Below are 26,277 nucleotides of genomic sequence, written 5' to 3' on the forward strand. Positions count from 1 at the left end.
CAAAATAACACGACCTTAGAAATGTTTGAAGGGAACGGCATATCCAGATTGATAGGAAATCTTCATTAATATTTTAACAACGTTGCATTTTTAATAACAAATGCCGTCATCGAAAGCATAGCGTAGTGGTTAGGGTATACTGCCTTTGCTGTATAAGGTCCGGGTTCTATTCCCGGCTGTAACGGTGACTTGCTGTCATATTGGCTTGAGAAAAAGCCTAAATTCAATTTGTAACATCTGTCTGAGATTAAATCCGCTCTCCCAATAGACCTTTTCAAATCGAAGTTTGTTATGAATGACCCCGTTTAAAATTCTAGGTCATCGAAGCTGACGCAAACGCAACTTATTACGTCTGAACACAAATCTGCGTGAAAGACACGGTCAAGCGTTGGGTATGGCTTGTGCAAGAGATTGATATTTATATTGCGAAGCCCACACGTAGACCAAATCAAATGTGCCGCAGACGACAAACACTTGCATTTTTCTTTCTTTTACTGTCACATTGTGAAGTGCCAAATAGGGGAAGTAGTAGTAATATTTTTCTATGATGACTCATGTTGATTTTGGCTAATTACGTTGTATTTTCACTCAAAAGGGTACGTGATGATTCCGCATGATTCATTGTGCACCAATTTGACCCCCTAGCTTACTGAATAAATACTGTGGTTTCCCGATCTTTTTCGATGTTAGGTCTATACGGTATGGATAACGGAACCACTAGGGCTCATGTTATACAGTATAGAGTTTGGAGACAGTTTCGAAAAGAAAACGCATTTAACCCAATGCGTCCCGGGGATATGAAAGATTAACAGAAATATATTATATTATTACCATATTCCACTCTGGCTCTGTATAATTAGTTCCTAAATATTCAACGTAACTAGCAAACCCTTCATTCAGCCACAGATCGTCCCACCAAGTAAGTGTTACTAGATTTCCAAACCACTGAAAGTAAAGAAAGTATAAGCAATGGAATATTTGTATTATCCTGGAGCATCGTTAATTACTTTTATACTTTAAATTTTAACGCTATATACAGGGTGTATCATAATAAAGTAAGCAGTTTGAAAAAAAGTATGAGGTCTTTGGACAAAATTCTCCAGTTGATAACTTGATCAACATCTTATCCTCCTACAGCTGAAATTTTGTCCAAAGACCTCATACTTTTTAATCTAGCGGCATTGTTCAAACTGTACATGTATACTTTAGTATGATACACCCTGTACATCATCATGCACATTTTCAGGAAGTTTGATTTACAGTCGTGCCTCTGTGGCCTGATCGATGGTACAGAAATGTGACACAAAGACATGGGACAACGTTTCGATACCCAAAATCAAGAGCCAGTATCATATATAAGCAATAGATCGGACAGAATCGGACGGAAACGGCGGTCAATCGCCGGTTGAGTTTTGATTTCATCCCTTATTGCAAAGTGTTGCGGGCCCGATTGAACGACATAGGAGAGCGCCTTGATTGATCGTTTATTTTTGTACAAACACTGATTTTTAATCTCTCTTTGATCTGATTTCTAGGATGGGGTCCTTAGGCATCGCGTTCAATTTGGCCCTATATAACTATCGGTGCCCGGTTAGGTACCGATGACTCTTAACATCACTCCATGGATATATAATAAATTGTATCAAGCATAATAATTAACATTTGCATAGTGTTATTGCTTTTCATTTAAATAAAAAACAAATATACTGTACAAATGTTCAGGGTACGATAAAAAGTGCCATCGGTACCTCTTCGGGCACCGATAGCGCTATAAGCTGCTATAGGACCTAAAAAGATGTTGTGCCTTACCTGATGTGCAAGTTCATGTGCAATCCATGCGCATATTGTCATCTTATCGTATGACGTAGTAACATTATCTTCATACAGAAGTTTGGATTGCTCAAAAGTATTCATTCCCCAATTTTCCATTGCAATGGTTTGAAAACCTGGAACGGCCACAAAATCTACAGAAATCAACATACGTTGTAAGAATGTCTATAATAAAATGATCTTTAAAAATGCATGTATTTTTTGTGGTGAATGGGTTTCGGCGTGGGGTGTGTGGTAGGCGTATGTGTATACCGACAAACGAGGACACGTACATGACATTTCACATTTAAACGTGGACCACTCTGCAAAGGAGGACCGTCCTCGTTTTCGGAGGCCTGCAAACGACCACAATTGCATGTATAATGCATTTTGGTACATGGCGCTATTAGGCGAATCATTACGGTAGTGTAGGTGTTAAAATATATATTTGTCCGTATCCATTCCTTGGCCTATTTCAAGGCATCCGGGCAACGTAAAATTGACACCCACTCAAATGGAAAACATACAAAACAAAAACAAGGGATGCAATTTAGTTTAGTGTTACAATGATAAGTGTGTGGTTAATTCTTAATGTGGGAACAGTAATTTCGAATGTCTGTATATCGGAATGAAGGATGACCAAACCATTACAATGCCGATTGGTAAAAATACACAATTTGAAAGCTTTTATCGTTTCTTACGATTGCAATGATTTGTTTGCCCTTGAATGATTCTTGCATTTATACTTCATTTCAATTCACACTCAGCTAATATTGTCTCGATTCATTTCCTGCGTAGAATAATCCACAATGCACTACAGGGTGTCCCTGAAAAACTGTATTGTCGGAAATTTGACAATTGATCGCTCTGCTCTTTAAAAAAAAAAAAATTACAATTCTTATATTTCATGAATTCAATTATCAAATTTCAAGATTCATTCCTCAACTAAATCAATTATTTAATTATGTTTGGTTTAGGCTTTAAAATACGGCTTATAGGTTAATGAACGCGTTTTAATTATTGGGAGAGAAATAAGACAAAATAATGCACGCGTGCTGATGTTGATGCGTCTAATACACGAGCCCCGAAGGGGGGCGTGCATTAGACGCATCAACATCAGCACAAGTGCATTATTTTGTCTAATTTCGAGCAATAAATAATACAAGTTTATTAATCTATTTCATACACGAGAAGAAAAAACACGTGATTTTTACTTTTTTATATAACAAATTATCACTAAAATGTTGAAAAACAGAACCAAATCTAAATGCATCAACCCGCCCGAAAAATGAATCAATCCTACGCGACGCGAACGCGCGAGAAACACTGCGAGTAGTACGCGGAGTGCACAATATACACAATCAATGCATGTTTCGTACTTTTCTAACAGCTTTTCTGATTAGCTGCTTTGATATAAGAGTGTATGAATATTCATCAATGTGAACACGGCACATATAACACTGAAGTAGTGTACTCTGGGATTTGGCAATACAACGTAATTAGTTTTACATTGATAAGAGTAAAAGTCAGAAGTTACATCAAATGAGTAGAATGTGTATTACAGACCCATTTGTATTGGATTTCTCGATATCTGAATCTCAAAATTGAGAATATTGCCCCAATAATCGTGTTAATTCCTGACTACTCTGTCGCTTTAGTAAAGTGGATTCTCAAAGGACTTTTTAGCTTGCCAAAATGGTTGACGACAGTTGCTACCGATGGCAAACTCGGCAAGTATACTAAGTACTAAACAGTGGAAACAGAGGTGCAAACTGATGTAACGGGCTGAAGATTTTTAAAGTAAAACCAGAAATTAGAAAATATATCTCTTCATACTATACTCTAGTAATATTCTAATCAAATTGAAAGTTGTAGTGTAGTTGCTATGTTGGCCAATGAATCAACTGCAATAATGGCTATTTCAAACGCATTTACTAGTAGAAGTCGTCTAGATTCGACACCAAATATTTTGAATAATGGTTTCAAGATTTGATGGTTAAATCTTTCTTCGTTTCAAACTTTTTGAAAGTTTGTTTACTTTCAGAATGAGATGTATAACCAGATACATGTAATCATCATTCTACTTGCAGTATTGCGCAAAGGCGGTAAAGCAATATTTCGGAAAAACGACACTTCGGATAAAAAAACCAAAATAAACAAACTTGGATTAATACCTACGCGGACAAAGTTGGTGGACAGGCGGGTTTTATAATGAAATGAACCACTTGTTTGTACATTTTTACACACAACTATACTAATTAGTCCTTCACCAGTTTGTCCGTTACCAATTCGCCCTTCTCCCAAAATGACTACCCAGTAATTTTCTCATAAAACATTAATATGGACACCATACAACATCCGTCAGCTCATGAATAAATTAGCATAGGAGAGAGAAAGAGAGTCTTGTAAAGGGGTGAGAGAATTAAACATATTAGTTATTTGCTTTTAGAATTAATCAAGTCACGAGTTCTTTAATATAAACAGCTGATATTATATATGAGAAAAACACATCTTTTGTTCAAAATTTTATCCGAGTCGTATTATAAGAAAGTATTCAAGCATTATTTTGCTTTATATTATCTGAAATGAAGTCCACGACATCTCACGACATAAGTAGCTATAAAATTAAATATCAATTTTAAAATGAAAGTTTTTGAATTTGTTTTCTTCCTTATAATGAAAAGCTATTAAGTCAGCTCAGCGCACCTAGTAAGCCTTTATCTCTTATTTCCATTGTTGCGTAGCAGATAAAAGCTAATACAGCTTGGTTCCTTCTTTAGTGGAAAACATGCTAAATATTGACAAATCAAAACGTATTCCCAGCAAACACAAAACGTTATCGACATCATTCGCAAAAGATTATAAAAGGTTGTCAGAAAACGTTTAAATGTCGGGTTATATAAAGGGTACATTGATGGTATAAAACGTTTTCATAGCATTAAATAACATTTCTTGGTAATTTACTGCACAGCAAACACAAATGTTTTACAGAAAACATTTAAATGTCGGGTTATATAAAGGGTATAAAAACGTTTTAAGAACATTCCAAAAACATTTTTGAAAACTTGGTTCAAATCATTCTAAAAAGAATGTTATTTTGGGGTTGAAAAAATATTTTGCACAAAATGTTTGTCCAAAATATTTACAATAACGTTTTAAAAATCTTTTCACGACCTTTATATAACCCGACATTTAAATGTTATTAAAAAGTTTTGTAAAAAACATTTTAAGAACATTACTGTGTTTGCTGGGTGCAAATGTTTTAACATAATGTTATTTAAGTGTTGACAAAATATTTGGCCAAAAATGGTTGCAAAAATAGTTTATAATGACATTTCGAAAACATTTTAAAAATATTGCTGTAGTGTGTTTCCATACAAAACGTTTTAAAACGATTTCATGACCTTTATATAACCCGACATTTTAATGTTATTAAAACGTTTTTACCTAAACCAAAAGCCAAAATATAACTTATTTAAAACGTTTTAAAAACGTTTTTGTGTTTGCTGGGTTCGCATGCGATACCTGCATATAAGACACCGTGTATTTACTAGCATGGAGGCTATAACCAACTCAAGCGAAGATCTGAAATCGGATAAAACACTTGATCCAGAACCTGATACAACCGGAGAGAAAGTATTTGCCTCTATAAAAATCATCATTGGCTTGGTTGGGTTGATTGGTAACTTTACCGTGTGCCTCGTTACCGTGCGCTTGAAACAACAAAAGGTAAACATCCTAATTGTTACGCAAGCTATTGTCGATCTTTCGGCATCGCTAGCTCTTGTGGTCTTGACTTTCACGAACATATTCCGTACTGCAGTGCCGACGAATCCATTTGTTGGTTACCTGTACTGTACTGTTTCAAAATTTTGTTTTTCCTATTCTCGGTTTCCACATTTAACCTACTGGCTATATCTTTGGAAAGGTACATTGCCGTGTAACACCCTATTTCGTACGCTAACAACTTTTCGCGCGGGACAGTTCTCGCCCTTGCTATTCTTACATGGGTATTTGGCCCAATGATGCAAGTCACCTATGCGATCATAACATGTGGCTACCCTTCTTGGTATGAAAAAGCACCGAAATTTAAAACCGCAATTGGGGTACTGATCTTTTTCTGGGAGTTCTTCATCCTATGCATTATCATGGGTTATTGTTTTATCCGTATCGCGTTTAACTTACAGAAACGCGGAAAACGCCGGAAGAAAACAGAAATACCTACTGTGTCTGCCATGTCTGCAGCAACCACTAGTCTTACCACAAATACAGAAAATGCGGAAGATCCTCAAAACAAAAGAAATGGTCCTGCGGGTAATGGTAGGCCTACACAGTCTACCTCGACATCCACAGCATCCAATACATCGAAACAAACGCACAATGTCACCACTACGCTCATTACAGTGTTTGCTGTTTATGTTATCTGCTGGTCGACGGATCATTTCTTATTCTTGCAATACAATCTTGGAGGGTACATAGATTTCAATGGGTTGTTATATGAGTTTGCCGTCAGCATGGCTATGTTAAATTCAGCCTGTAACCCAATTATTTACGCATTTCGTTATGCTCAGTATCGTAAAGAGTTGAAACAGTTATGTGCGGGATGCAAACGCGCCAAATTACAGAAAATAAGGGTTCGCCCTCTTTAGAGAAGTTTCGAAATCCAGATTTTCCTATTAATCCAAACTCCAGAAATACAACTTTGCAAAAATTTTCTCGATCCATACTTGCCGTACAGAAGCTCTCTTACAGAGGAGTGCCGTAAATCCGGACTTTTTTCCATCCACCCATCATCGGCAATGCAATCCGGACTTTTTAAAAGATTTTCCTCCATAGCCACATACTTGCCATCAAGTACTAGTATATGTGTTATTTAGCATTTGACACCATTTAGAAAGAATGGACCATGAACATGTCATTATCAGCCTACCACCTTCAAGAAGGAAATTGGTGAATTTCAACACATCTGAAATATTCAAGCACAACGTTCGACGCAAGACAGAAAATTGGTTCAAATTAAGGGATCTAAAATGAGCGTTTATTGCGTTTCGACAGTATTTTTTGTGGGACATGAGAGCACCTCAGACCTATCGAATTGCATTCTGAATACGAAGCATGTCTTTCTGATATCAAATAATTTTCATTTTTGAAAATCACAATATAATACAAATTTTATGACAAATTATAAAAATTTGATATTTTTCAAATTTTGATATATAACAGTCCTCGAAGTAAATTATATAAATCTAATGATATACTCTTAAAGTGTATGTAGCAGGGAGGAAAAGCCGACGGTCAATTGAAAATTTTGACTTTTCATATTGAAGATATGGATTTTTGCCCCAAAAGACCTATTTTTTTTGGGTGTTTTGGGAAAAAAATCCATATCTTCAATACGAAAGGTCAAAATTTGCAATTGATCGTCGGCTTTTCATCCCACCTACATACACTTTAAGTATAAATCATCAGATTTATAAAGTTTACTTCAAGTACTGTTAAATATCAAAAATATCAATTTTAATGATTTGCCATAAAATGTGTATTAAATTGCGAATTTCAAAAATTAAAATTATTTGATATCAGAATGACATTCTTCGTATTCAGAATGCAATTCGATATGTCTGATGTGCTCTGATGTCCCAAAATAAATACTGTCCAAACGTTCATACCCCAGCCCTTAAATCGCATATCTCATTGATGAATTACAATTTGTGTTGAAAACTTAACCATATTGTAGTTGTAGAGTGTGGGTGGTATTTCGAATCATTTTGTCAAAAACACATCTAGAATTGATGAGTAGATTTAAAACCACTTTCTGTATGGTATTCCATATATAATACTTTCAAGAACGACATGTTTCTTTGAATAAGTATACGTAGGAATTAAGAACGATTAAGAACGGCACATACTTTATTATGAATATAATAGTGTTTCACTTATATATTTAAACACCTTTGAAATTGGTTAGTTGATTAAAAAGCACAGTCACGAACGGTACAACATAAAGACACTTTCAAAACGGGCATGTTTCTTTTAATAAGTAAGGCTTATTAATGGGTGTAATTTTTTAGTTTTTAGTATCATATCAATATTGACGTTAAAGCATGCACAAAGTATATGAGTGACTTAATTTAATGAGTGGAGTAGTTTAAGAACGGCACATTCACGTGTTATTGTAACAATGTTTGTAAAACTTGAAGCACATCTAAAATTGATGAATATATTAAGGGATCTAAAATGAGCGTTTATTGCGTTTCGACAGTATTTTTTGTGGGACATGAGAGCACCTCAGACCTATCGAATTGCATTCTGAATACGAAGCATGTCTTTCTGATATCAAATAATTTTCATTTTTGAAAATCACAATATAATAAAATTTTATGACAAATTATAAAAATTTGATATTGTTCAAATGTTTGATATATAACAGTCCTCGAAGTAAATTATATAAATCTAATGACACATTCTTAAAGTGTATGTAGCAGGGAGGAAAAGCCGACGGTCAATTGATAATTTTGACCTTTCATATTGAAGATATGGATTTTTTCCCAAAAAGACCTATTTTTTTGGTGTTTTGGGAAAAAATCCATATCTTCAATACGAAAGGTCAAAATTTTCAATTGATCGTCGGCTTTTCATCCCACCTACATACACTTTAAGTATAAATCATCAGATTTATAAAGTTTACTTCAAGTACTGTTCAATATCAAAAATATCAATTTTAATGATTTGCCATAAAATGTGTATTAAATTGCGAATTTCAAAAATCAAAATTATTTGATATCAGAATGACATTCTTCGTATTCAGAATGCAATTCGATATGTCTGATGTGCTCTAATGTCCCACAATAAATACTGTCCAAAAGTTCATACCCCAGCCCTTAAGAAAACACTTTCAAGAACTGTGCACCATAAAATTACTAAGAAGAAGTACAAGATTGGCTCATGCATATCACAACACTTGGCACATAATGATCATATTAAAAAGCCAACTGAACATGCTGAAGCCCTTTCAAGAACGGCACGAATGGCTCCAACTGGACCCCACAATATGATATTATTGACATAGCACTTTCAAGAACGGAAAGAACATCGAAATGTGATGCGTTGATTTTTGAAGCAACTTGAAGCGCTCTCAAGAACATGCACACTTTCCAAAAATGATAAGAGTGTGTTAAATAAGGAAATAAGAAGATAACAAAGAATGTGTTATTTATTGGAAGAGTATGTTGATGTATGTATATTTTGTTGGATGGATGAATAAATGAAATATTTTGAAATATATATAAGAAATTTGTTTTGGTATATAGTGTACAAAGGTCTTAGAGAAAGAATATCACAGATAATTCTGCGAATACAAAAAGATCTGATATTTCTAATAAAATTAATGTACAAGTATCTGAAATAGCAATTAAATTGATATAGCTGTAAAATCCTTAATATTTGAAATTTATTTTGGTAAATTTTTCTTTCTTTCTTTCTTTCTTTCTTTCTTTCTTTCTTTCTTTCTTTCTTTCTTTCTTTCTTTCTTTCTTTCTTTCTTTCTTTCTTTCTTTCTTTCTTTCTTTCTTTTTCTTTCGTTCTTTTTCGTTCTTCATTTCTTTCATTATTTCTTACGATATGTTACGCATTTGTTAACGCTCGCTTTTATCATGTTTATGGAATTATAGGGTAAAATCAAAATTCTAAGAACTACGTTTATTTCACTAAAAAGAAAATGCTTATTATTGTGATGATTTCACATTTTCCGATATTGCAAGTTTATTGGAGTGGCATATTGTTACCTGGGAAAAGAAAGCACCCATGATAGTTTAAACAATTCTTTTTCTTGTTTCTTGCAACAAGACAAATAATTTGAGATCATTTTAATCAATAAGTTTCATTTTGCCCCCTGTGGGGGAAAAATTAGACAATGACGTCATAATGTCAAGTTATTCTTTTGCCCATAACTCCATAGATACAAAGTATACTTTTTCTGAATCCTTATTACCAGAGGATCACGATGGTGTGAGTTTTGAACAGGTCTATTTTTGATAATTTTTTGGTAATTTTGAACTTGACCCTCTGAGCGAACTTCAATTACTTTAGCTCAATATATAAATACTACTCATCTGCCAGATATGACATCTTTTAAAACACGATTTGCACGATTTCCAGTGTACTTCGGTTATATTTATAAATGCGCTTTTATAAATACGCACGTGACCCATGGGCACGACATACTAAGACCAACAAGTGTGACCAAATCCGCATGCATTGACTACTATACAGAAAAGGATAGGAACTCTGTAGATAAATACCATCAAATTTAAGTATTAATTGAATTGCAAAATTATTACACACATTGCAATTCCGAATTTGTAATATGTTATCAAAAACAACATTTTGAAAGTATTTGACGACGGAAAAATATTCAACGACGGAAACGTTTACAATATAATCACAAAGTTGAACAAAATAGACAATTTTGCTGCACAGCAGTCTCATGTTGTTCCGCCTTTGCATTCAAATATATAGGAAGACCACTCGCTATGTAGAAGGTCACTTCGAGACTTACTGTCTATAAGCTGTTATGGCAGCGCGGAGGTGGTCACGTGCGTATTTATAAAAGCGCATTTATAAATATATCCTGATATAAGTACACTGATTTTAGTGCATGTAAACCTGACACTAGTAAACCAGGATCTGTGATTTGACCATGACTGTTTAAAGCTAATTCCTGACTGCTATGACTATAAGCTACTATAGCATGCTATGACTTGGTTTCATTCTAGTCGCAGCTATGTTGTTCCACGTTCAACTTATTTCCTGTATGCTAGGTTATCAAATCACTCTTTATGGACACACGAAACCCAGGACAAGGTTGGGAAAGACCCAAACCCATGCAGATATTTTTTAAACATATCCCACGATGCACTATTTTGCTTTTGTGTTAGAAAATGCCAACATACCAATAACTTAGCCTTCTTGTCTTTCCCATCATTAGAAACATAGTTCTGGAATCTCCAAAGTCATTGGCTCCAGAACCGGGGGGCTGGGGGCCCGGCCCTCAATAATTTTGTTGAGGGGCCCAAGTACCCTAGAGCCCCCCCCCCCCCCCCCCCCAATAATCTGAGGTAAATTCGCATTTTTTGGGAAAAATTCGTAATTTTAGGATCAGATTCATAACCTTAAGGTAAATTTCATAATTTTAGGGTATAATTCAAAATATAAGGTACAATTACAAGGTACGGGCAGACCCGCACCCGCACACACCCCTTCAGCGTTTCGCGCCTCGGAGCAGGCCAAGTATTTGCCCCCCCCCCCCATATTCAAAATCTTCCGGAGCCTCTGAAAGTCATTCTTCATATACCACTTTGATGTTTTTATCGCACCCACCTGTCTGTTGCTTAGTATGTTGAGTAAATATCTGCCCGGCATCTTTTCTTCTTGGACAAGAACACAATGTTATTAGTAGGTCTTCTTATATCCTTAAGTATAAGGTGCCAATAGGGTTTCTACTCCCAGGCTAGGGAACGCGGCACATGAACGCCGTAACTCGCACGCAGGTACCAGCGATTCGCTTGTGTAAGTAAACGCCAGACTATGCATTGTGGGAAATCCATCTGTGCAACTCTATTGTTGAGATTAATCGGACGTTGATATCTTTCATCAGTCCAGTAGGACTAATTCGTATCGGGGTTTTAGTACTATCGAGAGTACAGCATCAAGCCGGTAACAAAACGGTAACAGTATTTATGACTTCTGTTTCGTTTAGTAAATGCCCTGCGTTTTCTTTGCTTGCCAAAAACGCCTGTCAGATACCCAGAAGATAGTTGGTACCGAAAAACCAGTAAATCGGTAAGTACTTTCTAAATCAGTGCCAAGTTTATTCGAATTCTGGACAAAACAATAAAAATACGAAATTGTTTTTCGATCTTGTGTGTAATTAAGATTATTTGCAACCATTTCATGATACTAAAACAACTACGCTATAAACTATAAACTGAACTAAACTAAACTAAATATCTTTGATACAGTCGTGGACAATTGGAATATTTTTCACTTTCTTGCGAAAAACGTGTATTACTCATTATATACAGTGGCTCCGGAACCGGGGGGCCTGGGGCCCGGCCCCTCTATATTTAATGGGGGGGGCTCAAGTACCCTAGAGCCCCCCAATAATCTGAGGTAAAATTCATAATTTTCGGGTAAAATTCATAAATTTTCGGGTAAAATTCATAATTTTAGGGTAAAATTCATAAATTTTAGGGTAAAATTCATAATTTTAGGGTCAGATTCATAATTTTAAGGTAAAATTCATAATTTTAGGGTATAATTAAAAATATAAGGTACAATTCATGTAAAAATGTATGCATTTCAAGAGCTTCCGCGCTTCGCATCCACCCCTTCAGCGTTTCGCACCTCGCAGGAGACCAACAATGTTGCCCCCCCCCCAATATTCTAAATCTTCAGGAGCCTCTGATATATATAACTGCTAAAAACATGCAAAATACATCTAGAGAAGGAAGGGGTATTCACATACTGTGGTACTATACTATGATCTCCAAAAGAAAATACAGGAGGTTTTAAAGCAAACTACGACAAAACATCTTGGTACATCTTCATGAAATATTTCATTTTTGTTAATACTGCCATCCTAGTATCCACTTATCTGACAAAGACGTAATCACCCACATGTCACCAAAGGGCCTCTCTCTTAGCACCTAAAAATGCTGCACCCGAGTCACTAGAAGACCATATTTTACAGTGGTGTAGCCAAGATTTTAGTGTGAGGGGACAAAGACAAGTTTTTGTTCCCATTTATTAATACTTTTAGTCATTTTAAGGACAGTTTACTCTTTACCATGTTATCCTTGAAACATTTCTGGGGGGGTAATTTTCCCCAGGCTCCCACTGGGTACGCCCTTGCCTTTTTATTTTTCAATTTAACCTTTTAGAATTATCCCTTACACTTAAGTCACTATCAAAGTGTCTTCCCAGTAATAAAGCAGCATGCAAGCTGTATCAAAATGATTGGTTCCTATCAGTTCTAATTGATAATGGATGAGTCTTGCACAGCAAATTCAACACAAGATCCAAATACTTTGTAAATCATACACTATACATTCTGGACATTTTAAGTGTATCCAAATGTTGCATTTGGAAGAGGCAGGCTTTTCAAGAATTATCAAATTTGATGGTACCAATTTGTTTGGCCTATTATTATTTTAAACAACAAAGGATTCCAAAGTTTGTTCTTTTACTAAAAGAGTTGAACCTTGGTTGATGATTTGCAAAATGTCCTGTTTTTTCTGTCACGTTCCTTCGATTTTGCCTGCTTATTATAATTATGTATCACATGTATTATTCCAGAATTTGGTGTTCGACATACCAAACTACCAAACAGTCTACTGGGAAAAGACACCGTGACTCTTTTCATTAGCCATTACTAATGCCGAAAATATGGCCAACTCAAGCGAAGGTGTGCAAAATGTATCTGGTAACACATCTGATCCAGAACCTGATTCAACTGGAGAGACGATATTAGCTTCTATAAAAATCATCATCGGCTTTGTTGGGTTGATTGGTAACTTTACTGTGTGCCTCGTTACCGTGCGCTTGAAACGACACAAGGTCAACATCCTAATTGTTACGCAAGCAATTGTCGACCTTCTAGCATCGCTGGTTCTTGTAATCTGGACTTTCACGAACATATACCCTCCTGCAGTTCCGACTTATGCATTTCTTGGTTATCTGTATTGTTTCTTATGGCAAAGTCGATTGATTTTGTTTTTTCTTTTCGCGGTCTCTACATTCAATCTAGTGGCTATATCTTTGGAGAGGTACATTGCTGTGTTGCACCCTATGTCGTACGGTAACACCTTAACGCGCAGCAAGATTTTCGTCCTTGTTGCTCTTGCGTGGATATTTGGCCCAATCATGGAGGTTATCTACGCGATCATTACAGTTGGTGCTCTCCAAAACGGAGAATGTGGGCACCCTTCTGTGAATGAAAACACTAAATCCGCGATAGGGATACTCATCTTTTTATGGCAGTTCTTTGTTCCATGTATTATAATGGGGTTTTGTTTTACTCGCATCGCGTTAGAGTTACAGAAACGCGAAAAACGCTTGAAAAAACGTTCGGCCGCATCCAGTGCATCAAAACAAACGCGCAACGTCACCATCGCGCTCATTACTGTGTTTGCTGTTTATGTCATCTGCTGGTCGACGGATCATTTCTTATTCTTACAATATAATCTTGGAGGGTACATAGATTTCAATGGGCCACTATATGGGTTTGCCGTCAGCATGGCTATTTTGAATTCAGCATGTAATCCAATTATCTATGCCTTTCGATATGATCAGTATCGTAAGGAGTTACATGTGTTATTTGCGGGATGCAGACACGGTAAACGTGCTGAAGATAGTTCACGTTCTGCAGAGACAACGAGCAATCTATAGACGAATCCAATTTCACGCATTCCTACACCTCAACGGCAGCCAACGCTGGGTCCCCGTCGGCTCAATCTCACCTAAAATATGAAATAATGCGGCCTTGGAAGGTATTTTAAACTGCATTCTATCACCCGTGTTACATGTAGACAAAAGAATGATGACAGTTTACAACACAAAAGAATCTAACATCGATTTTAAGCGACTTTAATCCACCCAATTGGGCAGTAACACATGATTTCTTGAGAGGGAGGAGGAGGAAAATGTCGCGTTGCCCTGACAGTGACCTTAAAAATGGGCAATTTTGAATTAGCATGAATAGTGAACATATGATTCAGTTATATTTCATTCATTCAATTAATTACGACTTCAAACGAAAGTGCATTGATTATTATACCCTAACTGATCATTTACCGAGGCATTTCACGACTGAAAAGTGTCCCCATGAACTGAAAATTGTCCTCTAACTTAAATTTTCCCCCGGCTGACAAAAGTGGAGGTAATGCTTCCCCCCTCCTGCGCACGTCACTGCACCCGAAATCCCCGGTTTCCAGTAGTAAAACTAGCGAAACGCAAACACATACCGGCATTATGAAACATATACCACTAATTACCAAACCTAGATAAATAAAATTTGTTTGAAATCAACAATTCTAAGACTGTTTAAGCTCAACAATAAAGGAAAGTAAGATTAAGAAATAATCTCTTTGTATATTGTCAATACTATAGTCGAATTTTTATAAATTAAAAACATGTCATTAATCATAATGTACGCATGCATTTACAGGTATTTTGGAACAAATTACCTGTAAAACTTCGTACTGCACATAGTCTGGCCACTTTTAAATCTAATCTGAAAACCTATTTATTTCCAAACTAAGTTTTATTTTTATTTTTAATTAAGTTGTACATTTTACTGTAGCCTAAGTGTAAGTTGTACTTTTAAGATCATTGTAAAGCGCTTTGTTCATACTTATGCTAAGGCGCTATATAAAATTCCGTTTATTGTTGCATTTGAACTCGAAATTATACAGAAGTTTATCACAATGGTCATAAAAATGGTTTATTGGTGCCAGTAAAAGCAAAATATACGTATGTTAACGAATGCAACATATCTTGGCATAACGACGACAGCTCGCTAACTGAACAATTCTGATTTTGGTATGTATCAGTTTATTGATCGCGAAACCCCGAGTAAAAAATCGACTGTGAACTATGGATTTTGAGCAAGACTTTGTCCCCGGACTTTTCCTGGAACATTATCAATAACACACAATATCATTCGAACTCGACATCCATTTGTTATCAATCCAATCTAACCACAAGCACCAAGCATGGAAGCAAGAGACGCCGTACTTCCATGAAAAAGTTTAGTAACTTTCGCACCAACACATAGCGCCGCAAATTCCACAGATAATTTTGTACGCGGTAGTTAGTGGTAATGGCAGGTGCTCGGAGGATTTAAATCATATCTGGGTGACCAATCACAAGCTAGACCCATTTAAAGATGCATTACATCATGGCTAATTTTAGTAGGCCAGAAAACCACAATCCAAGTCAGTAGTCCACTTGGGAAGCTAGCAGACATAACAGGGGTAGTACGGTGACTGAAAAGATCAGGTGTGAAATAATTGTACACAAATTAATTCTATTAATAATACAAACAGAGTTTTATGTATAAATGTAGTATCCAGAGTATGGACAATGGGCAATTGGATTATGGGGAAGTCTAGCACATAAACATAGTCGTATAGTCAATCTATACAGCTTCTAAATTAAATTTAAATACAGCTATAAGTATAGTCGTTCAAGAATGGCCTCGGTAGGGGAGGGACAATTTCTCAGCTGAGAGTCGCATTGAAGGACTAAGTGAGCATGGTTTTTTGTTAATTGCAATAATACATGATAAAGACGAGAAGAATTTCTCAAAATTCCTGGGTATAGTACAGGGCGCTATGGGTTTGGGATTTTTTTATTCCTACATTAGTTGGAACCAATGTTTTTTGGCTTCCTTATACATGAAATGATAAAAATTAGATTGGTTCAATTTTTTCTATGCCCCTGTGGTCCCCACGAGGGGTCAAAGGTCACAGTTGGGAAACTTAAAAATAGTCCCATCGTGTTGAAATGTATCTACGGTGCTTAGTCCAGGAGTTCAATTCACCTTTTCTTTAAATCCCATAAGCCTTTGCGAGTACACCTGAGACCTCATCATTTGACGTCACGCTGATCTGCGCCGATGCGCACATTGTTTATCGAACATCGTTACTGCGCAAGGCAAGGCAAGGATTATGGGATTTACAGAAAAGGTGAATTGATGAACTGTTCTAAGATTTCGAGAAAAGGACCCAAATTATTTGTAGTTAGGGGGAAAAGTTCACTTTGGTGACCACTCTCTGGCTAGTAAGGTTTGACGATTGATTCGACTTCTATGGACCATTTAGAAAAAAATAGCCACCATGTCCCTCGCGAAAATCCCGGCATTTTTCGCTAGAGGCCAAAATCCAAAATGGCGGCCACCACCATTTTGAAAATTTAAGTTTTGAACCAGAGCACCTATAATCATGCACAAAGACACTTTTTCGGATATGTCGAGTACAAGGATTCCGATTCTGACATTAGTTTGACATTACGGCATCATTTTCACCCAGAAATCCAAGATGGTGGCCGGCACCATCTTGAAAAATTTAGTTTTGAACAAGAGGACCTTAAATCGTGTACAAAGACACTTTTTTGGATAAGTCGACCACAAGGATTTCAAATTTGACATTACTTTGACATTACGAACTCATATTTACCAAGAATTCTAAGATGGTGGCCGCCGGCGCCATCTTGAAAAAAATAATTTTTGAACCAGATTACCTAAAATCGTGTACAAAGACACTTTTTCCGGTAAGTCGACCCCAAGAAATCCGAATCTGACATTAATTTGACGTTACAAAATAATTTTTGCCCAGAAATCCAAGATGGCCCTCATTTGGTAGAGCGTAAATGTGATTTTTGAATGAGAGCAGAAGCATAAGTGTGTCATTTCCGCCTTATCTGGGGTTCATGTCTCTTATATGGGGTTTCAACTGCCTTATCTTGGGTTTACATCCCTTTTCTAGGGACAAGGCGCCTTACCTTTGGTTTAGACGGCCTTATCATGGGTTTACGTTCCTTACCTGTGGCTAAGATGCCTTAACCTTAGCGTATCGCAGTCTAAACCCAGATAAGGCATATAAACCCCAGATGATGCGCCGTAACCCCAGATAAGCGACGTAGACCCCAGATAAAGCAGTCTAAACCCCAAATAAGGCGCCTTAACCCTAAATAAGGAACATAAACCCCAGAAAAGGCATCTAAACCCCACATAAGGTGCCTTAACTCTAGATAAGGGTTGTTAACCCCAGATAAAGGTCGTAAACCTCAGATAAGGCATCTAAACCCAAGATAAGGCGCCTTAACCCCAGATAAGAGACGTAAACTCAGATATGGCAGTCTAAACCCCAGATAAGGCACCGTCTGGGGTTTACTTCTCTTATATTAGGTTTATGTTCCTTATTTATGGTTAAGGCGCCTTATTTGGGGTTGGGACTGGTTTATCTGAGGTGTACGTCCCTTATCTGGGGTTACGGCGCCTTATCGGGGGTTTAAACTGTCATATCTGAAATTATTTTGTAACGTCAAATTAATGTCAGATTCGGATTTCTTGGGGTCGACTTACCGGAAAAAGTGTCTTTGTACACGATTTTAGGTAATCTGGTTCAAAACTTATTTTTTTTCAAGATGGCGCCGGCGGCCACCATCTTGGATTTCTGGGTAAATATGAGTTCGTAATGTCAAAGTAATGTCAAATTTGAAATCCTTGTGGTCGACTTATCCAAAAAAGTGTCTTTGTATACGATTTAAGGTCCTCTTGTTCAAAACTAAATTTTTCAAGATGGTGCCGGCCACCATCTTGGATTTCTGGGTGAAAATGATGCCGTAATGTCAAACTAATGTCAGAATCGGAATCCTTGTACTCGACATATCCGAAAAAGTGTCTTTGTGCATGATTATAGGTGCTCTGGTTCAAAACGTAAATTTTCAAAATGGTGGTGGCCGCCATTTTGGATTTTGGCCTCTAGCGAAAAATGCCGGGATTTTCGCGAGGGACATGGTGGCTATTTTTTTTCTAAATGGTCCATAGAAGTCGAATCGTCAAACCTTACTAGCCAGAGAGTGGTCACCAAAGTGAACTTTTTCCCCTAACTATTGATACATTCTGGCATTCTTTACTTCTTAGGGAATATCGAATGAAGTACCTACCCCGAAATTGACAAGCTTTATTACATTATTTTTCCATGTGGTATTTTGAGACTGAATTAAGAAGACTAGTTTGCGTCTGACGTCAGGGCAAAGGCGCGGCGTGATTGGTTGCTGAGGCTGCGCATTATGGCATTGTCGGTCTGGTTGACAGGTCGTCATAAGCAAATCCAAAGTTAAACCTGGTCTAACTATGGAGGTTAGGCTCAGAGAGGAATCCATCGACCCATTTCGTTTCCTCCTTTAATCCCAGCAAAGTCCAAAAGTTAAACTGCATCCATCTAATATTAAGCTACATGCAATTGCCTTTAACAGGATCAAAATAACACAGAATAAGGTATGTAATACCAAAGAGTTCCGTCTCCGTAGGACTAATTTTCATAGTTAGGCCTGGTCTAACTTGTTTTGTGCATGGGCGTCAATACAAATGTGTTAGTATCGTTCCCTGGTTTGGAAAAATTCACATGAGACTGAAACCTTAATTGTACATTATAGAGCTGTAAGCTGGAACAGTCTATTATATATAGTTCCTTAATTGTTGAAAATGGGAGGTTCGTATTCATGTCAATATCGACTTGCAACACTTTTTATTCAAATTGGAAAATCATATAACTATCGAGGGCAACCGTCACTAAGAAGACCCGTTACTCAGAAGGCCCACTATTCTCAGAAGCGGCTCTTTTTAGCAGGACTTTTACATAAATTTGCATTTAAATTTGGTATAAAAAGCACACTATTTAGAAAGTCCGTTATTAAGAAGGTCCGCAATTCTCACTAGCGGGCCTTCTGAATAATGGGTTTTCTGAATAGCGGGTCTTCTGAGTATCGGGTCTTCTGAGTGACGGGCTGCACCCATAACTATCTGTGAGGTCAAGATCCCAACAAGCTGACCCGTTACATCTTTGCAACTCATTCACGGGTTTATTGCAATTTTTACGAGAATTTGAATTCCAGAGATCATTAGATTTTTCAATATTTTTTCAAAATATCTCACATTTAACCGTACCTCCAGAACCACAAAACGCACCAAAATATAACAGTAACCTTTTGAATTGCTTGGCAAGTTTTCGAAGATGCATGAACTAATTTTACAGGAACATTTTGCGCAGTCAACATTCGCAGAAATAAATTCCGCTTCTAACGCATGAAAACCTTGAATCAGCCAGTGAACGCTCATTTCATTTTGCTGCTCCAACTGTTTGGAATTCGCTTCCAATCAATTTTCGTAACATTCCCACACTTTTTCATGTTAAATGTCAGCTTAAACCCATCTCTTTCGTCAAGCTTTTTCAGATTCACAGAATTAAGTGCTTCTTTGTTTGTCTTCTTCATGATTTTGTGCGCTATGAGTTCCGTGGAAGATTTTGCGGCTTAAAAGAACCATTTATTATTAGTATTATTATTATTATTACAAACCGAGTTTTAAACCACAAAAAATAAAACCCTTTCTTCTTCTTACCTAGAAGTAATAGTGATAATTGGTACACGATTTTCAAATGGAAATGCATGCAATTTTTCCTATACACGTTCCTGTGTGCTGCTTTATCATAATGTATCGGCCATGCCAAAGTAAACTACTGCGATTTTACATATTAAAACTGTTTCTACTGGGAAGAAAAACACTGTACATGTATATTTCCTTTAAAAAAAGGCGCAGTGGTTTATAATGCGCTACGCACAGGCACAACGCCTAGACGTTGATCCACAAGCCTCAGCACACTTTATTTCCTAACATGGAGGCTATGACCAGCTTGAGCGAAGATCTGAAATTTGGTAAAACATTTGATCCAGAACCTGATACCACCGAGGAGAATATATTATGTTATTACAGCACTTGGCACACCATAGATGAGGAAGCCTTTTTAAGAAAAAAATCTGACGTCATCATGGGATTCCATCACTCATTTCCTTTTTAAAAATGTATACTTTTATATACTTTGGACATACAATTCAGGCTTTATATCACACAAATAGATTTCACATTTTTCGATATTACAAGTTTTTTAGAGCAGCATGGAGATCTTTTTATACGTCTCGTAATGCGTTAAAGCATCACAACGACCACCTGTCACCTAGCAACACTATGTAAAGATGATTGCATTATTACAAACTATTTTTAAAAAAAGACTTGATTCCATCGTTTACACTCATTTTTGTCCTATCCGATTTAATGAGACTTATCTAGGGAATTGGAAAATTCAGATATAACCATATCAGTGAAAAGTTATAATGGCAGCACTGTGTAATAGCAGTGTATGTATAACAAATATCAAACAGTGGTTATTTCTGAATGAAAATGTGCAAAATACCGATTTTATTTTCATTAATTTATCCCCAAAATCTTAGCAAATAACATAATGACATGTAAAAAAAAAAAAAAAAAAAAAAAAGGAAGGTTTTTATTTCAAACTCTAATCGTGACCCGCAGGTCAAATTGCTAGAATTGTACATTAAACACACCTAAACAGACACAATGCAATTTGCAGGCAGCAGCTTAATCAGCGCCAATATTGCAACATTGAAACAAACAACTATACAAACATCCAATCCAACCCAACCACATCCCCCAAGTAGGCAATGAGGATAAAGTGCCTTGCCCAAGGACACAACACGTTGGCACGAGCGGGGCTCGAACTCACAACCTATGTATTATGAGTCGGGCGCCTTATCCACTCGGCCACACGTGCTCCCTGCACATGTACTGACCCATGGCATTTCTCACACATGATAGTTGGTGTATGTTTAATTTTCAACAAGGGCTAACCCGGGGAGCTAACCTGAAAAAGTCGCTATGACACCCCTTAACCCAAACACAAAGTTTTAATCGTTAATTTGAAACTATAATCTTAATATCCCACTGATCCCAATTTTATTGAAAATACCGAGACAGATTTTAATAAAAAACAACATCAACAACTAGGACCTTGTTTCTAAGTTAATGAACATACATTTTAATTCACGATATTAGTTTATTGTTACAATGGTATGTGTATAACAATAAGCGAAACCAATCAATCGCTAACAATTATCCTGCAGTGAAATAACATGTTTTATTTCCAAATGCTTTTTCATTGGTAATACTTTTTAGATCGCTATCATGCAACAAGATTAATACTTTACTTTGTTAATGCCAAGGTCAAATCCGCCATATGTATATCATGAATATATGTTGGTAATAACAAGAAACTTGTTCAATTAGATAAAATATACACGAATTGAAAGCTTTTATTGATTAAACCTAATTCCTGAATACTAGTATTACTTGATTTTATTTTACTCTCAGCTATGTTGTTCCAACTTCAATCCATTTCCTGCATGTGTAGATATTTTTGAACATACCCCACAATGCACAATTTCGCTTTTGTGTCACCGAGTGATCATGATATCAGCCTTTCTTTGACATCTATGGTTCAATGCATAGGTACCGTGTGAACGTTGTCGTGCAGGGCGATATATTCAACATTGTATTCATCCATTGCTATGGTAGTTAATTCTGTTACATCATCATTTCTACAGCAAATAGCTCAACATACTACTTGATACTCCTTCTCTTTCCCGGCATTAAAAACATGGTTCTTGAATATCCAAAGTCATTCTTTATTATTATACCCCTTTGATGCTTTTATCACACCCGCACCGTCTGTTGTTTATCTGCTCCTTCGTCCTGATTTTGTTACACCTTGAGTTAAGTTTCTTCACGACATCTTTTGACGACTTTTTCGTGGACAAGAACAAGATTAAGAACGTAACTTATTCTTTTTAGGCGTCCTCTTACCAAGTTCTTAAGTACATGAAGTACCAAGAGGGTTGCCAAGAACGGCGCAATTCGAATGCAGATATAAGAAATTCGCCAGTGAACATGGGTAAAGCACAAAGTAGCCAAAGAGCCAGAATATGCATTGTGGGCTATACAAAATAGTAACGGTCTATCTGCGCAACTCTATAGTTGAGATTTATTATGACGTTGACTTCTGTATTTTTACACTGATATTAGAGCAATAGTCATACTTTACATCAGATCATTCGTATCGGAGTTTCAATACCATGTAGCTTGATATTGAGAAAGGGCAGCAGTATTTCTGACTTCTGTTTTGTTCAGTATATGATTAGAATTGTCTTACCTTTTGCCAAAAACGCTTTTCAAAACTTCAGAGGATAGTACCGTAAAACCAGTTAAAATCGGTAAGTACGTGGCGACGTCTATTCATAACTCATGGTAATCATGGTAATACTAGTCTAATACTAATATTTAGTAAACTTGTAACCATTTCATGTAACCAATACTGTACTGACCTGTTTAACTTCTATGCTTAGTTCCGATTTATTTTAAATATTTTTTGTAACTTGACCAAATGTCCCATGTGCTCTGTACATTTCTTTGATATTACTTCATCATGTGTATTATATATTTTATATTATTTCAGAAGTAAGCATATAAGTGTACGACATAATAAAGCAGACTAGGTTGCGATTGACACTATAGTACATTTTGTTAGGAAGACAAGCGGCACTGTTAACTCCTTAACATGGAAGTTGCATCCAACTCAAGCGAAGACCTGAAATCTGGTAAAACATTTGATCCAGAACCTGATACAACATCAGAGAAAATATTTGCTTCTATAAAAATAATCATTGGCTTGGTTGGTTTGATTGGTAACTTTACCGTGTGCCTCGTTACCGTGCGATTGAAACACCAAAAGGTACATATCCTAATTGTTACGCAAGCTATTGCCGACCTTCTGGCATCACTGGCTCTTGTACTCTTGACTATGACAGACATATTCCCTCTTGCAGTACCAACTAACGCTGTCCTGGGGTATCTGTACTGCTTCTTCTGGCAAAATCACATGATTTTGTTTTTTCTTTTCGCGGTTTCGACATTTAACTTACTGGCTGTATCTCTGGAGAGATACACTGCCGTGTTACACCCTATTTCCTATGCTAACAACTTTTCGCGCAGGACGGTTTTTGTCCTTGCTGCTCTTGCGTGGGTTTTTGGCCCAATGATGCAAGTCACCTACGCGATCCTTGGTGTTGGTGGCGTCCAAAACGGGGAATGTGGCTACCCTTCTTGGTATGAAAAAATACGGAAAGTTAAATCCGCAATCGGGGTACTGATCTTTTTCTGGGAATTCTTCATCCCTTGCATTATAATGGGTTATTGTTTTATCCGCATCGCGTTCAACTTACAGAAACGCGGAAAACGCTGGAAGAAAAAGGAAATACCAACTGTATCTGCGGCAACCACTGACCTCAGCACAAATAAGGAAAATGTAAAAGATCCTCAAACAAAAGGGAATGAACCTGCGGGTAATAAGAAGCCTAAACGGCAGTCTGCCTCAACATCCGCAGCATCCAGTACATCGAAGCAAACGCGCAATGTCACCACTACACTCATTACTGTGTTTGCAGTTTATATTATCTGTTGGTCGACGGATCATTTCTTATTCTTGCAATATAACCTTGGAGGGTACATCGATTTCAATGGGTTCTTTTATGGGATTGCTGTCAGTATGGCAATGCTAAATTCAGCATGTAATCCAATTATTTACGCCTTTCGTTATGATCAGTATCGTAAGGAGTTGAAACTGTTATGTGCGGGATGCAAACACGGTAATCACGAGGAAAGTTCGCGTTTTACAGAGGAAACGAGCAAGTTGTAGGCGTGGGCAAACACACATAATACCGACAGGGATGTTCGAAATCCCCGTTTACTAGTAGGGGCCTACAAACGCCGGCTATGCAAGGCCCTTCCGGCATATATCATGAAACAAACCACGATTTATCAAATTGGAGATGAACAAAATTGATTGATAATTCAAATACCCGCTATAAAAAAAAGCTTGATAATTGTGGAAAACTGGTAAGATATTGTTAGCAATTACATTATGTTTGTATGTCATAGTATTTGTCTCTTTTTAAATTACACGTGCCGTATTTTGATACAATAGATTTTGCACAATCGCACAAAATTGATTGTGGTAATAGAGAAGGCCTCGTTGTTAAGTAGTAAAACTAGTAAACTAGTACTGGGTTATACAACCATGATGTGCCAGATTCCTTAGGGCTCAAGCTTATTTGATGCAGGATGATCTCCTGAGCATTTTGACACCTTTTTTACTGAAATCTGCCAAAAAATGAGAAGGTGCCGGCCAAAAAACTTATTCGGACAGGGGGGTCTGAGGGGGGGGTCTGAAAATTGTCATTTTGCATCAAAATTGTTATTCTATGCCCTATTCTATTGATATTGGTGTTGTTTTATATGTTATTGGTGACAAGGAATCCATTTGTGAAAGTTGCATTAAATTCAGGGCATCCGTATTCTTGCTAACTACCGTTTTATGTCAAAATTGGGGTATGAGGGCGCTTTGCTCTTTGCATTATAATGGGTTATTGTTTTATCCGCATCGCGTTCAACTTACAGAAACGCGGAAAACGCTGGAAGAAAAAGGAAATACCAACTGTATCTGCGGCAACCACTGACCTCAGCACAAATAAGGAAAATGTAAAAGATCCTCAAACAAAAGGGAATGAACCTGCGGGTAATAAGAAGCCTAAACGGCAGTCTGCCTCAACATCCGCAGCATCCAGTACATCGAAGCAAACGCGCAATGTCACCACTACACTCATTACTGTGTTTGCAGTTTATATTATCTGTTGGTCGACGGATCATTTCTTATTCTTGCAATATAACCTTGGAGGGTACATCGATTTCAATGGGTTCTTTTATGGGATTGCTGTCAGTATGGCAATGCTAAATTCAGCATGTAATCCAATTATTTACGCCTTTCGTTATGATCAGTATCGTAAGGAGTTGAAACTGTTATGTGCGGGATGCAAACACGGTAATCACGAGGAAAGTTCGCGTTTTACAGAGGAAACGAGCAAGTTGTAGGCGTGGGCAAACACACATAATACCGACAGGGATGTTCGAAATCCCCGTTTACTAGTAGGGGCCTACAAACGCCGGCTATGCAAGGCCCTTCCGGCATATATCATGAAACAAACCACGATTTATCAAATTGGAGATGAACAAAATTCATTACAGGTTGATCCCAGACCCCAGGCTGCTTGGGTAGCAATGTTAACGCTTGCTCCACGGAGTCTAAGTTTTAAAGACTGAAATTCTATCGTGATCGACCAGTAATGGAAGGAGTACAAAATGCTTTGTTGTAGCATCATGGGGCTTGCATTTGTCAGCACAATTTCCTTGTGTGTGTGTGTGTGGGGGGGGGGGGCAGGGAGGGAGTTAGGGAATTGATAATCGATTATCAATAATCGATAATCGATCAATCAAGTATCAATATTAATCGATGTTGATAACTTAAATGCAACGACATACTGGAAAATGAAATGGCTAATAGCTAGGTTGGTTGTATATGGGGGAGGGGTAGAGGAGGATCAAATGATTATTGATTATTGATAAAGAATTGGTTATCGATTATCAAAAATCAATATCGAAAATCAATAGGCCAAAAAAACACGTTAATATGCCAAAGAGAAATCGGTTAGGCCTATATATATGCCAAAATGAAATCGGTCAGAAATGATGACCGCGTGTAGGCCTATTCGTAGGTAGGGAGGGGGAGATTGGCATTCAAATAATTATTAATAGATGATAATAGTTATTAGGCAATAAACCAAAAATCACTTGTCAAAGAATGGTCATAGAATGTAATATTTGGATTCCTATATATTATACGAACCATACAGTAAGTAGTTTTGAAATATTATTTTCTTAGA

General features: G+C 36.9%; 2 protein-coding genes across 2 annotated transcripts in view; one reads left to right on the forward strand and one right to left on the reverse strand.

Moving 5' to 3' along the window:
* The window catches only part of LOC140157178 (aminopeptidase N-like), a 92,636-nt gene that overhangs the window by 13,188 nt on the left and 53,171 nt on the right, over positions 1-26,277 (reverse strand). Inside the window, exons 5-6 of the mRNA XM_072180281.1 lie at positions 1,810-1,964; positions 832-945 (exon numbers count right to left, since the gene is read on the reverse strand). Coding sequence (XP_072036382.1) covers positions 832-945; positions 1,810-1,964 — 269 coding nt within the window. The remainder of the gene's footprint in view (positions 1-831; positions 946-1,809; positions 1,965-26,277) is intronic.
* Positions 13,255-14,539, forward strand: LOC140156497 (somatostatin receptor type 2-like). Its single transcript, XM_072179439.1, has one exon. It carries the CDS (start codon positions 13,255-13,257, stop codon positions 14,254-14,256), a length of 1,002 nt encoding a protein of 333 aa, XP_072035540.1. The 3' UTR covers positions 14,257-14,539.

Source organism: Amphiura filiformis, chromosome 7, assembly GCF_039555335.1.
Source record: "Amphiura filiformis chromosome 7, Afil_fr2py, whole genome shotgun sequence".
NCBI lineage: Eukaryota > Metazoa > Echinodermata > Ophiuroidea > Amphilepidida > Amphiuridae > Amphiura > Amphiura filiformis.